The sequence below is a fragment of the Pithys albifrons genome, chromosome 4 (genome assembly GCF_047495875.1).
Source record: "Pithys albifrons albifrons isolate INPA30051 chromosome 4, PitAlb_v1, whole genome shotgun sequence".
Classification (NCBI taxonomy): Eukaryota; Metazoa; Chordata; class Aves; order Passeriformes; family Thamnophilidae; genus Pithys; species Pithys albifrons.
This window is the reverse complement of record NC_092461.1, coordinates 14,132,960-14,148,132: the sequence shown is the minus strand read 5'-3', so window position 1 is coordinate 14,148,132 and position 15,173 is coordinate 14,132,960. Positions and strand designations below refer to the sequence as shown.

Below are 15,173 nucleotides of genomic sequence, written 5' to 3'. Positions count from 1 at the left end.
TGGCTGCATGTAACCATGCTCTTCAGCTGCTTCAATACTTCCACTTAAATGAACCTAGAGAGGTGCTGTAATTACCTGGACAATGTGCTGGGTTATCAGGACATGGTATAAGAGAACCCCGAGGAAAGAAGCACTATATACTTTTGGCACAAGTGCTTTGGGTTTTGTTATCTTTTTTAAGAATTCTTCCAAAAATTTTTAGTCTATTTGGACATTGTAAGAAGACAGCAGAGAGCTGTCAGCATTTATGTAGTCTGGTGCAGGGCTAAGAGGGAGATTGTCAGCCTCAGAGAGAACAAAATTCATGCTTTTTACTGTAGCCAGCACAGGGCTGGAAGGGTAAGTGTAAGAATGTGTGTGCAGTCAGAAGTAACATTAGGATCAAAATCTTAATGGGGAAGTGGGAGGAAGGGGAGGCAGAAGATTAAAAAAAGAAGAGATGCTTCAACTAAAATGAGAGTAACCACAGGAGGCAGCTACTGCAAAATGTCTGCTGCAAGATATTTAATTCCACTTAATATTTCAGTGTAATTAAATTCAGAGAGGCGGGAGGGAAGGCAGAAAGAATGGTTCCTATACTCCCCATTAATTATGCTCTTAAGAGCTGCCACATCTGAAAAAAAAAAGGGTGGGCTGACATAGTGTTTTCTTCATTTAAAACATCAGAGGAGTTGACTTTTATGCAAAGAAAAGGAAGACCTACTCTTTGTGGGAACAAGCATCCCTTTGAAAAAAAACATTACTTCCACGAAAATCTCTCAGAATAAAATTTTCCTCATTTTGGGACTACCTGTTTCCTGTCCCACATAATTTAAGGCATAACTAGACACCAGTGCTGAGCAGCCAGGAGAGAAACTACTTCCTTTTGTTTGTGAGCAGAAAATCACATGTCAAAACAACAAAGGATATAAACTAAACCAGACTTTCTTATTTTGCTGCAAGATCATTTGAATACATACCATTCCAACCAATGCTTTGTCTAGTTGAAAGGAATGTCAACAAACTAGTGTTTATAATACAAGGAGGAATATGGAAGTTCCCCTGAAATTTTATTTAGTGAATTAAACAATAAATAAATGGCGAGACTACGGTTGTAAGCAAATGTTACACCTTTGACAGAAATGTTAGATGAAGCAGTTTGATACATAGCCCTGAATTTTCATAGTTAAAACTAATCCAAACAAAGTAAAAGTTAAGCACCCTGTGCTGAGGAGCAGATAGGTGGACATCAGGGAGAGCAGTATGCTGAACAGTCGCTGAAAGAGAAACGTGGGGCTCAGTAACAGCAACACCGGGGAAGAAACTGCAATAATAAAAAGAGATCCATCAGTTACAACATGCAAAACATTTCATTCTCAGTAGCAAGGTAATATAGATGCATTTTATGTACAGAAATTCAATAAAGGTCATATATGATCCTCTATTTTCAGAAGTTAATTTAGCTAAAGAAAATCCAATGTTTGGAATGCTTCACATATATCAAAACTGATTTTTATTCTCTATCATTTTAATTCCCTGTCTTTCTACCTCACAGCCTTTATAATTTCTCTGATGTTAATAGGTCCTTAACATGATGCAGAACCACTGCTTGAAAAACCAGTCAAACTTGACTTTAATACTCCTCTGAGAACCCCCTACCATGCCCCTGAGGACATCTACCAGCTCAAACACTGCAGTGACAGCTACTGCTCCATTGGATTAGAGTCATAGAACTGCTCAGGTTGGAAAATACATTAAAAATAATCTAGTTTCAACCCCCCATGGGCAGACACCTTCCACTAGACCAGGTTGCTCAGGGCCCCATCCAATCTGGCCTTCTATTCTTTGTAATTAGATTAGGAAACCTGCCACATTCTGAGATGCAACTGAAAATGCTGGTAGTATAGATACAGAAACTACCCATTTATTAGCTGTTCTACTTGAAAGTTTTAAAACAGGAGTATTTAAAGACCTAAAAGAGACATATTTGTCATGATTCACACCTTTTGCCTTTTACTTATAATGCATTCCCCAATGCAGAGATGAGGTATTAAGAGTTGCATGTCGCTCCTTAGTGCAGCCCATGGCTAAACTGTCCAGTCAACCCTTCTTAGCAGACTCTGTGCTGCCCCTAAAGAGACCCCTCTAGCTGGGAAACTTTTGCAAGTGAGGACAGGGACCAACAGTTTGCAGAAGGTGAGGATAATTGGGAAGAAAGGAAATGGGTTACTGCAAAAGCAAGTAAAGAGGAAAAAAAACAGATGAAAAGTGGCCAATGCTTGAAGCAAGGAAAGGGAGAAGGAAAAGCATTGCTGTGATTTAATCTTTAAACCTGATTTTCTTTTTAATATGAAAATTTTAAGTTTATAAAGAATTATGCAGACAATAACATTCATGTGACTCTTCATTGCAGTATAGTACTCTCATATTATGGAATCATTCAAAGACTGCATCAACAATAAGTCATAATTAATAATCACTAACAAACTGAAACAAAACTATAATATATGGAAAGTGCTCACTTGTGATTATCATCACAGTATATATCAGTATTTACAGTAAATATATCAATGACAGAGAGATGATCCTGTAGGTCAGTATGTTTTATTTCCTGGCTTTCAGCCTTGGCCACTGCTAGAATTACAGAGTAAGTGACTTCAAGGGTGCTCCAGGAGGCCTGACTCAGGGAGGAACTCCAGGGAACTCACTGCAAGTCAGAACAGCTGGAAGTAAATTCAGCATGGCAACTGGCCTCTGTGAATAACACTCAACATATCAGATGTGCATCACTATGAGTGCAATCATAGATGAGAATAGATGAGTGGCTGGTAGATGATCACTAGCCTTTCCCTTCCATCTCTGATGTGACACATCAGATATTAACCATAAAAATACCTGCAGGTTTTCCACTGATGAAAATTTTAAGACATAATAAAAATTTAGAAATAAGTGCTAATATAAAGACAGTTCTGAAGTTTTACCTCTACATTTGTGGTTAACATACACTGCATGAATCATATGGTGTAACAGCTAAAGCCAGTTGGACACAAGCCTGTAGGAACCCACCCATCATGAATTCATTTGCCTGGTTCTCCAAATACCAGTCTTTCTTAAAAAAAAATCAGGTCTAAGTTAAAATTTAAACAAGGTAGGCTTCAGGATGAATAGCTGGAAAGGGGGCAAAAACTTCCTAGAAAACTTCAGAAGTCTTACCATCATACTGACATGATAATAATATCAGTATTATTATGAATAAATAGTGATAACTGTGTTTCTGGTTCTATAAATACATAGAGAGATGCAAAATGAGAGTTCAGTAAGTAACAGTGGTAATTCTTCCAAAAGTAAGTGAAAAAGAGTTTGACCACCAACCTTAGAAAAGCTACAGTAGACTTTGTTACCTGAATGCTTATGGTACCACATCTGTGGTACACACTAGGAACAGTTGCTAGTTGTGGTTATGGTAGTGTCAAGGCACTTATCTCCAAGGGGAGTATTGAGGACATGTTGGATGCCTTAGTGTTTTACCTGCTTACTTCTGTGTTTAATTATGGAAAACAATTTCAGCAAGTACACAAAGCTCCTATCTTGTATATCATATTCACTTAAAAAGATTACTTCTAGTCTGAAAGACTTGGCTAAAATATTCAATACTACTGTGGCAGCAAGTTGACTTTTTGCTACTTACAGTTTACTTCACTGTTACCTTTATTTTTATCAACACCCACAGCAAAGAAAATTTCTAATATACTTTTTTCTCATAACTCTAAATCTTTCTGACTGCCCAAATCATTTCTTAGATGAAAAATGTCTCTCTTTCATCCTTACACAGGAGATAAATATAATCTTTACACTCAATTCCTGCTCCAGCAAGCAAAGCAGGACTACATTGACTTCATTGACTTTACAACTGTAAGAAATTCATCCACACAGAGATACCCATTTTGCTCAGCAGGCTACAAAGGGTTAGGAAAGTATGACAGAAAGGAAAATGCTCCAAAGAAAACTACATTACTAAGAGAGCATCATGACAATCACTGGAATTAATCTTGAATCCATGTGCTCAAACAGAAACAGGATTGCTAAAATTGACAAGATCTGATTAAGTTAAAATAATGTCACCAGTACAGAAATGTACAAGACATATAGCAACTAGGTAACACGGGTCATAATTCTTTCATTTAGCTATGTTTAAGTTCCTGATTTTGAATTCTAGCAAGGAGCTGCTATCAAACTTTGCATGGGATATGTTCAGCTCTAAAACAAACCCCACATTTTAGATCACTCAGGGATAAACTATGCTTAATGGAGTCCTATAGAAATTATTTTATAGCTGAAATATGAAAGGTATTGCCTTATGTATTCCATAACCCCAGTGATAATTATATTTGCACTGTTTAATCATTGTAAGATTTTCATTGGAGTGGTGAAAAATCCACAGATTTCTAAGTTGCTTTTTTCTTTAATAACTAGGTTCTAAGAGATATCAATCATATACTAGTATCATTATTTAACAAGTATTTTTCAAGGCAGCTCTCAAAACCACTTCCATACCCCCAGGGTCTTTGCCATCAGCTGCAGCTTCAAGTTTGCATTGAAATACAAAAACAATCTTTCCTCATTTCCCGATGCTTAACTGGATTGCTTGCAAAACATCTCAGATCACCTTTATCTGGCTCCAAGTGAAACAAAAAGGGCATTTATACCATTATATCCCTAAAAGGGGTCTTCAGGATATTCAGAATACTCAAAAGATAAAGCTACTTGTAAATCAATGGTATTTGCATTTTATCAAAACACTGAAAAAGGAGTAATATTTTAGAAGACTAATACATTCCTCAAAAAAACTCACTTAGGAAAGCAAACACTCAGAAGAACTATTAGCAGTCAAATAAAGGAAAGTAGTAAAAGTAATGAAAAAGTGTCATCATACCCCACCCAGTCCCAGACTCAGAAAACTGTCAGCATAAAAGTTTGAGAGGGAAGATTTTCTTACCTAGAGTCATCCAGCTAATAATTTGATTCAATACAGGCAATCCCAGTTTGTTTTTAAGACTGTCATGGGTACTGCTCACAACATATGTCGAAAGTGCAATACTCAGTATCTAGAAAGAAGAAATCATACAATGAAAAACAAAATTAATGTATGGATCTCTTCCATCCCATACTAAACATGTAAATATTATTTAGAGTTGCATAAACACCTCTTCTGAATCACCCTAAGAACAGGAAGTCTGATATGTAGTGTCAAGAATTTCTAACTCTCTATAATTTACAATTACTAGCTTTTGAAAACTTCCTTCGAGTTTATTTTTTATTTATATGCTTATTATTACATATTTGTGCTATTTTAAAATAGCATAAACAAGTGCCCTGGATAACTGATATGACACAATACCCTGTTCCTCAAGAGTAACTACTTAAACACTCATGCAAACCACAGAAAACATACACCCCCAGTTTTTAAAGGTGTACTTGTCACTTTTTCTCAAACAACAACCACCAAGAACAAGCAGAATCTCAGGCTTTGCTTCAGGATCAGGTACAGGGTGAAGGGGAAGGGTAGTTAAGGCATGAGCTTTGCATGGGCAAAACAGCTTCTGTAAGAAGAGAAGTAGCAGCAGAACAAACAGGAGGTGACTTTTGAAGGATGGAAAGCTGGTTTTTTTTTCCCCTCCAATTAAATTGTCTGAGCCATCTCAAGCAGAACTCTCTGCCTTGGAGAAGCTGAAGAGGGTTTTTTCCTCGGCTAATTCAAGAGACAACATTCAGTCATCAAGTAGGTGCAAAAAAACTTAGGAAAATGACCCCATGAGTCAGTTATTTTTGAAAGGTGACAATTATGCAAGAAAGTGCTTGAGCCAAGATTTCAATTACTGCTATTTATTCACAGCTCTGCAGTTCCACTAAAAGGCAAATCAAGCATGCAAAGTACTTTGCAAACACGTGCTTTAAAACTGCATTACAAGATGTAATTGCTGTTGTGGCTTTTTTTAGTGCACAGCAACTACCCCGGTGTTGACATCCATCACTTTTTGCCATATGAATAGTTGCTATTTTCCTATCTGCAGTGATACCTAGTGGTATGAGCCCAGAGGATACACTGAGCAGTCAGCATTCCTCTTTGGCCAGTTTCACAGGTGCTCAGTATCTGCTGCTTCTGTTTAATTTGAGGCAAGACCATATACCTTGTATTTCTCTGTAACATCAATAAACGAGGCCAAAACAGTAGACATCTAAAGCTCAGGGAATTGGACCTCTAGACCTCTGATGTTTATTTTGGATACTTTTGCTCTATTCAGGCCTTTGGGATATCTTTTCAAGTTCTTTTAGTGTCACGAGCTCCAGTAATCCCTTTGCTAATCCCCCTAGACACTGGTGACACTGGTGAAGTCACTTTGCACTCACTTTGTGTCATTTGTGCCTTGGAAGACTTGTGATGATCTGGGCACATTAGTGTACACAATGTACTGCTGCTGTATCTAAACCAGTGTCCACAGAAGGGCTCAGCATCTGCCTTTAAGAATCCTGTGTTCACAGTTGAAATAATGTTTAAACTACTCTTGGCTTTCACCAACATCTCCAGGGCTGTGGAACAGAACAGAAGCAACTTGGAGATGCAAACAGCTAGGAATCTGTCTTCTTTCATCCTTCACAACCTTCTCTGAAGTTCAGAGATTATTCTTGAACAGTTTAAGAGCAGGTCTCTGAGACACACTCACCTGTAGGTCACACCCAGAAAGGGGAAACCAAGGGTGACTCCTGCAGCTACCACCAGCAGTTTTGTCTGGGAGTTCTCTTAAGAGTCTAACATGGCAACAACGCATAGAGAGAACGGTAGGAGAACCAGCAACATCAGCTGGGCACAAGGTTAGTTGGAAACACCCTTCGTGTCCCCTGGTTCCACGAGTATGACAGATTCCTACTGTTTACTTCTCCTGTTTAAAAGATGTGTAGATGTTGCACTTAGGGACAAGGTTTAGTGGTGATTTTGGCAGTTTTAGGTTAATGGTTGGACTTTATCTTACAGGTCTTTCCCAACGAAAATGATTCTATAATTTTAATTTAGAGGAGAAAACTAATAACTGATCACCCTGGACACATAAGAAGTTCAAGCCCCTAGAATAATAACTTGTCCCAACATTATCAACTAATGGAAACAGAAGTGTTTTCAGTACTGCAGCAAAAACTGGACATCACCTATGAAACTGCTGGCAGAGAGAAACTGGTGCTTTCTCCAGCAAAAAAATTAAGTTGTACAGTAGGCACTGCAGCAGTCTAGCTGTTTTCATCATTCCTGCAACCTTAATGACCTCTCAGAGACTACAGAATCAAAGAATTGTTTAGCTTGGCTTAGGTTTAAATCAGTAAGCCCAACCACTAATAGAGCACTGCCAAGTCTATCGCTATACCACATCCCCAAGTGCCCCATCTACATCTCTTAAGTACCTCCAGAGGTGGTGACTCCACTTCCCCAGACAGACTGTTCCAAGGCCTGACAACCCTTTCTGTGAACAATTGTTTCTTAATATCCAATCTAAACGTCCCCTGCTGCAACTTGAGGCTGTTTCCTCATCCTATCATTTGTTACTTGGGAGAAGAGATCAACATCCACCTCACTAGAAGACAGAAGCAGAATTAACCAAAAGGCAATTCCTTGCCATAGCAAACAAAATTTAATAAAAGAACACTATTCCCTCTTTAATGATCTCAAGAGAAAGCCTGAGAATCTCCTTGCAATTTTCAAAATGAGATGTATCAAAACGAGGTATACAGATAATTGAAGCTTTTGTAACAAAAATGTAAATGCAACTGTATGAAGTTACTCAAGCTTGCATTTTTACTTGATTTATACACTTTTACTGAAAAATCTTTTTGATCACGCTGTTTGGTTGTCTAGGATTTTTTTGTTGCTTTAAGGTTAACATCTGTGTTGGAAATCTACAGTGTGTATCCACAAAAATAGTGAATAAATGAGCAGCCCATAAACTGCCTCTTAGATCCATACAGGTGTCTGCTAAGGTGCACACTCTGTCCCATCCATGAAGAAACCAACACAAAAATAACACAGTTCAGGACCAGGTAAGAGAGAATTATCTTTTCTGTGAAGGACTACCCACAAACTGGCACTCTGATGGTATCTGCCAGCTCAGGTTTCTTTTTGACCAAAAGGAGAGCAATTATTGTAATGGAACAACCTTTATTCTTTACAAGGCATGATATTTTCACTACAGGCTAATTTCCAGATGTGAAAGGAAGCTCACTTAGAAAAAAACCCCAAAGTTGTCTTCAGAAGAGAAAAAAATTCATCGTAAGTACAACAAAAAGCCTAGGTTACGCTGCATCCCTTTCTGTGACAGAAATAGGAAGAGACCTGAAAATCTTTATTCAGATGCAATTCCAAAATAATTTGTGAAGAACAACTCAAGGAAATAAGAACTACTTGAGCCTTTAGGAAATATTATTTTATTTCTTTATGAAAATGCATCTCATCCCAAATCAGCAGATGCAAAAAATTGAGGTGAGGTGAAATGAAAGATTTAAAAGAGGGTTCTTGCACACAGGCACCACCAAAACAAAGAAAAAAGCTATTAAAAACAAAACAAAACGAAAAAGGACTCTGAGGATCCTGATCAAAGTAGCAAAAGAGTTTGGCCAGATCCATAGGGAAAAAACTAGAAACACTGAGACTCTCCAGGTACTCCTTTTCCACTGTGTAATTCAAAAGATTTTAGTCAGTGCTGAACCTATAAAAGATGTTAGCAGAGCAGTTGAGGAAATCCCCAAGACAAACGACAGGACAACCACATCTTCCACATCAGTCAACACTTAGACAAAAGTTGCACTCAGAGAAGAAAGACCTCTAGCAAATTAATCTACCTTCTCATTCATCACACAAGAAATCTTAGTTTCCTTCTAGGAAGGAGCAGTATCATCACAGGAAAGCATAACCTTCAATAACTACCTCCAAACACCACATATGAGGGAGCTGCAAAACCTGCTTTTAAGAAACCCTTCTCAGATGCAAAGCAGAAACTTGACTGAGTGTGCTTATGTATACAAGTATCAGTGCCCTGATCACAAAATAGGTATATTTCCTCTGACTAGGGGATTCATCTCACCCTTAAACTGTCTGGGAGTTGTAAATCAAAACTCAGGATTTCAAAATGCTCCAACCAAGCATTTTTGAAGATTCCCCCTTCCCGTTTCCACTGACAAATCCAACTCAAAGGAAAATGTAAAAGGAGAACAAGGGAATTCTGTTGTTTAGAATAATTCCATTGTGACAAAACATTTTCCTTATGGATTCCTGTATGTTTCAAAGCAACCAAATGCAACCTAGATACCTCGAAACAAGGTATTTATGTAGGGAAAAAGCTGAGCTATTTGTTGTAGCGAGAGGTTTTTCCTTGTCCCAGCCTGCCCGTCCCCAATGACACCCCGGGTTTCAGCATCCAGATACCTGGATGAATGCTCACAGATATAAAGGTCCCGGCTCCAAAGTGGGTTAAAAGAACGTTCAGCATAACTTTATTGGGGGGTGAACAGCCTATATAATGTTTTCTGGGGTACACGTGAACTGGGACAGCTTAGGGATAGGTCAAGAGGTCTGTGCACAAGGCAAGGGTCTCTTTTCATTGGCTGAAAGCCAGTTACCACGACCTGGCCACGTGCTGGGCTAACCAACCTCTGGTGACAGGCTGTCCCTGCCTTGGGTTGTTGACCTCCTCCTTTGGGCTGCCCCAAGGTCAGGCTGACCTTGCTAGCTTCCTAGATCCTAACGTGGAGTCATGCATGTGCAGGGGCTCGGGCCAAGCCTCTCCTACATATTTATTTAGAAACATGTATAATGCCTCTGTAATGTCCTTTGCCCCCTCTAGGTCTGAATATTCTCACCTCTCAATCCTTTCCTTACCCAAAGTGTGAATGGAGGATTCCATGTTTTCCATTCCCAAAGAACATGCTGAAACAAAAGTCTAATAGAGACTAACAATTAGATATCACTCTTGGAATGTATCTTCTGATTAAAGTGTAATTTGAGGAACTTTATGATTTTCTATGATTTTTTGGGAGAAAAACTAAGACACTTTCTGAACAAGCAGGCAGAACATTTTCATCTAATTACGTATCTCAGGCCTGTGTGAGTGAACTTTCTGATTCTCTAAGTTTGCCCAAGAAGAGTCTGGCATTACCTTTTTACTACGTATCTATTTCTTCATCATCGTAATTTGTGAGCCTCTCCACTAGGCTATATGGCATGAGATGCTGCAGCAGTTGTGTACTGAGTAGAGGTTAGCCAGCTGCCCACCCAGCTGTTCCCTCACTCCTTCATTCAGTGGAAGTTGTTTTCAGGCATTTCAGTGAGAAATCCACTGCCAGTTACGCACTGGAAATACATGTTCTAAAAGCTTAGGAAATGAACTGACACATCTTTTCCACATGTAAGCTGTAAAAGTTAAGAGAAATCACCACCACACTTGACACACATTCAGGCTCAAGTAAAGGCATTTTAAGCATTCATTACTCTTTTCCTGCCTCCTTTCAACCAATTTGAGCTCCATACCTAAGTCACTGATATAATGAATGCATTGCTTAGCTCAGTAAGAAACTCCAGTATACACAAAGTAATAACTAATAAAAGTGATCCTGAAATAAAACTGTTATCTTGTAATAAGTAGAAAAGAAAAAAAAGAAAAAAAAAGACGACAGAAGACCTGTAGGGTATTAGAATGTTAAAGCTTTACAGAATTTAATTAGCACCTACTGTGAAAAAAACCTACTTATTTCAAGAAGCTATAAAGAAAAAAATCTTATCATGTAACTACTGCAAAGGTCATTGGAAGTTATGTACACAGACCAAAGGCAGGACAAACTCAAACTCTCCAACTAGAGCACCAAAATGTATATGCACATTTATATATCAATCAATATAAATATACACAGGATGGGCTTTTGGGAACACAGTATTTATACATGATATTTATACAGATATTTATACATGTCCACATAGTCTCTTGAAATAGACAAGGGGAAAACTCATAGAAACAATAATTTTCTTCTTGAAAATTGGAGTCTTGATATGAACATGTTCTTAGAAAATTAGTAAAAATTTGCAAGTAAAAACCCTTTAACATTGAGAATTGCTGAAAAGTAGCAACTGACCTGATAAAAATATACTTTCAGATCTTCATTATTTCTGTACTTATTTTTGCTTCTCCAAAGAGATGCCAAGGACAAGCAAGAGATCAAGAGGGTCAGCAAACCAGCTGCTATTCTGCAAAAACAAACAAAAGAACAATAAAATCTCAAGAAATATAACCAAAAGTCTTTCTTCTGCTGTTGTGCATTATCTCATTGCATTTTACATCCCACACCAGATTCAAACCCAGGAAAGCTTTGGGTTTCCTAACCTATCCTGCATATTCAGACAGTGTCTCTAGGTTCCTCCTGGATCATCTGACCCTGCTTTCATCTCCTATATACTACCTTTTTATGACTGAGCTGATTCAGGAGCTCCTAGTTCCTACCATACAAGTTTTATTAAAATACTGAGAAGCCCTGACATGGCATATAGTGCCACTGCTTAAGAACAGATGCATCTATTTCTCACTGGCACTCTGATTTCTTCCTCCTGTATCTTCTCTCTCAGCATCGACTTATCTTCAACATCCAGAAGGGTCACATACACATATATTTTCAATAGTTGCTTCAAGCGTTTTCAACCTCAAAACTCCATTGAAAAGATTCAAACAAGCACAAAGTGTTTCAGAAGTACAATGTTACAATAGAAGAATGAATAGAAAGCCTGGGTAAGGTGAAGTATAAAGACATGTCAGGGAGGAAGATCTGAAGGTAATTTAATTCCATTCTGATTTCTAAGTCATACACAAATATTCAAAAGAATAAAACCTCTGTTGGGACCAGCAGAAATACATACATGCATATATACAGCTGAGAGGCTGTAATACATCCAAAGCAAATCTATCCCGAATATTTCTAATGGGCCCAAGGATTGAGACTAAGAATGGTTTTCAACAGATGGATTTAAAACACAGTGAAAAAAATTGAGGCAGAATGTCAATAATCTTGGAAATACCTGGGCTCATAATTCTACCTGCAATAATATATTACTGCACCTTGTGAGGGTGGGGCACAGTATCTTCTGCAGACAGCAGAAACCACTGCAGTCTAGGGTCAATTCAAGTCTCTGCTGTAGCTACAATGACAGTCCACAAGCCTAAGCCTCCAGGCTAACCACCTGGATTGCATCCATGTATGAGAGAAGGCTTATATGGTCAAAGAGTAGCTCACAAAGTAGAGGGAGAGATGACAAAAATGCACTAGAAAAAAAATGCAAATCAACAACTGCAGAAAATCAGACAAGCATTGCCAGAAAGGAAAACTCAGAACAGAGAAGCAAAAGTGGAAAAAGAAGAGACAAAGGAGACATTGAGGAAGAAGAGAGCTCTGCCTATCCTGTTTGTTCTATTTCCCTGAATATCTAATTAGGTACAGAGATTCAAAGGCAATTATTCAAAATTAGATGGATGAATTCAGAAAGATGCTGTCAAAAGTAAATTGCTTTTGACTAAATGTTCTTATTCACATATGTCAGTGCTATTTACCATATTTGCAGCCAGTGAAGCTCCTCCTTTAATGATGACTTTTATTTTAATGTAAAATGTGTAAGTTTCTGTATTGTGAGAAATGTTTCCCTTGACAAGAAATTACAGAATATCACTAAGACCAATGGGATGTGTCAAAAGAATTAAAACTCTATTCTCATTCATATTAGTGAATAACGGAGGTCTCTATAATCATGTTATTTAAATTATGAATTTCAACTCCTCTCTCACTCAGCTTTCAATAATACAATTCCTCACATATATCAAAAGACAGCCTAAATTCTGAATATCAAAGAGGGAAATAAAAAGTTTTGTCTCAGCTCGGCCTAGTTTTTTTACCAACCCTGGACTGCCTTCTCCCTCCCCCCAGAGTCTTCCCGGCAAGGGAAAAAAAGAAACTGAAAAGAACTTAGAAGAAACTGAACTGAATTAAAAAGAAATTATATTTTCTAACATTTGCAAGGACATATGCAATTTGTACACACTACGTGGATCCCCACCCCAGGGGAAAAAGGGAAAAGGGAAAAAAGAGGACTGGTCAACCAGAATAGGGGAAAAAAAACCAAACCAAAACAAATGAATCAGATAAATACAGTTAAAGACCTCAGGAAAGGAGAACAAGCATGAAATAATCTCACCGCGTCCCGGCATAGGGAAACCAACAGAAACAGAACAGACCGTCCAGGCTCCTCCTGCTCCCAGCTCCCGAAAAAAAGGGAAACTACTATCCCTTCCTATCTCCCCTCCTCCTACTCTGATGTGGAAAACACGTGTGGAATACTTTGTAATGTCCACTTCCTTAGTTACACGTGGTTACTGCAGAAGCCAAGGATCAAACCCATTACAAGTTTAAATAATAAAATGAGATTCTTACACCAGAGGAATGTTTGGTTCTCTTCCTACAACAGGCATTAATGGAAATAATGCCAGGAGCACACACAGAAGAGTCCAGATCAATGCTCTTGTCTGAAAGATGAAAAGCAAATGGGATTTTTTGGAGGTCATGTGGACAAACAATGGTCTAAGCATAAAGAAATACTTCAGGGAACTACTAATGGCTACTTGCATTTCCCATGAGCAAAACCGCCCTCATCTCTCAAGAGTAAAATTAACTAAAAAAGGGGCACAGGGTCAGTGGTATTACAGCGCTTCAATTTCATACAGAAAAGAATCTCAGTTACATAGCTTTCAAAATCCCATCAAAGACAATGATTATTAATGCTAAATTTACACTTGTAAGCACTTTCCCAAAGCATGGCTTTCACACACATTGCAGGGGCCAGAAATCCGATAAGTGACCTTACAGAAGAAAAGACATAAAACTAATGTCCTCAGAAGGATGCAGCAGCTAACTAATCAGGATTGAGGGAGAATACTCTGAGACTATGGTAACATATTCCAGTCTTTAAATCTGTGTGCCATTTAATTTAACCACCATAATCACCTATGTAGTTCTCTGAACTGTTTGCTAGGAAGAAAAAAACCCAAACCACATCCCAAGTATTTTACTTAAATAAAAATATTGACAGATATATTATTTAAAGTTTTCAAGCTCAGGTCAAACTGACATACTTGAAAGGAAATTTAAGTGCTGCAAAACATCTTCTGTGCACACCCAACTTTAAGACAAGTTATTTGAATACTCAACTACAACAAAAATTTTAAGTAAACAAATACAAGCCTCCATCTTGACAGTTCTTGCAGAGCAAGACTTAGTATTTGACTCTTTTCCTTTACCATAGAACCCTAAGTTTTAGGATATGCTGTGAAATAAGAGATGTTGGAATAGACTAATGGAAGAAATTAAATTAAATTAAATGTCTTAAAGATTGTGCCACTTCACATCCATATCTATGAAAATAGAGGGTTTTTCCTGTGAAAAATAGTACAGAAAGCTGCCTTTGAGGTACAACGTGCCAGTTGACTGCAGACAATGATGAATTGACAAGCATTTTTCAGTTACCCTCAATTCTTTCTTTTCTTTTGAATAAATGATCATATTACTTAAACGATGACCAATTGCACATGTCAACACTATTGTCACTGTGACAGTTTGTTAGGGGTTTAGCCAGGTGGGCCTAAACTTAGGTTTTAAAGTTCAGCTAGGCCTAGGATTGTCAGCTGATTTAAGCTGGGCTGAGCTAGCTCACAGCTGACTTCTTCCAGCCAATAATATAGTATTCCATACCATACTACATCATCTCAAAGGGTGTAAAATCCAGTGTGTGGGAGTGGCTTAGTTAGTTCCATCATGGCTGCACTAAGAGGAGGACATCTAGCAGCTCCTCTACTATGCTAAGCCCTGCTCCTGTTGCCTGTGCTTGCATTTTGTTTGCATTCAGGGAAGTAGAAATATTTTGTTGTTATACTTTCTCTTTCTTGCTGAGTGTCTTTTGGAGTGCTTATGAATTTAGAGTAATGGGCTTTGTATTAATTGGGGAGTGGGAAGTTATTCCTTGTTATATATATGTAACTTGTGTAAGTGTGTGTTATATTGTAGTCTCCTCTTAATTTTCTCCTTTCTGTATAAATACATGTAGTTAGTTCCAGCATAAACCTAGTTTTGAG

The 15,173-nt window shown here is 38.0% G+C and overlaps 1 protein-coding gene across 6 annotated transcripts in view; it reads right to left on the bottom strand.

Moving 5' to 3' along the window:
- PIGN (phosphatidylinositol glycan anchor biosynthesis class N) overlaps nt 1-15,173 on the bottom strand; it is a 113,218-nt gene that overhangs the window by 22,448 nt on the left and 75,597 nt on the right. For all 6 annotated transcript variants that reach the window (XM_071553522.1, XM_071553526.1, XM_071553523.1 and 3 more), the window contains exons 18-21: nt 13,480-13,571; nt 11,143-11,254; nt 4,976-5,084; nt 1,201-1,303 (exon numbers count right to left, since the gene is read on the bottom strand). In XM_071553522.1, the coding sequence (XP_071409623.1) occupies nt 1,201-1,303; nt 4,976-5,084; nt 11,143-11,254; nt 13,480-13,571 (416 nt within the window). The remainder of the gene's footprint in view (nt 1-1,200; nt 1,304-4,975; nt 5,085-11,142; nt 11,255-13,479; nt 13,572-15,173) is intronic.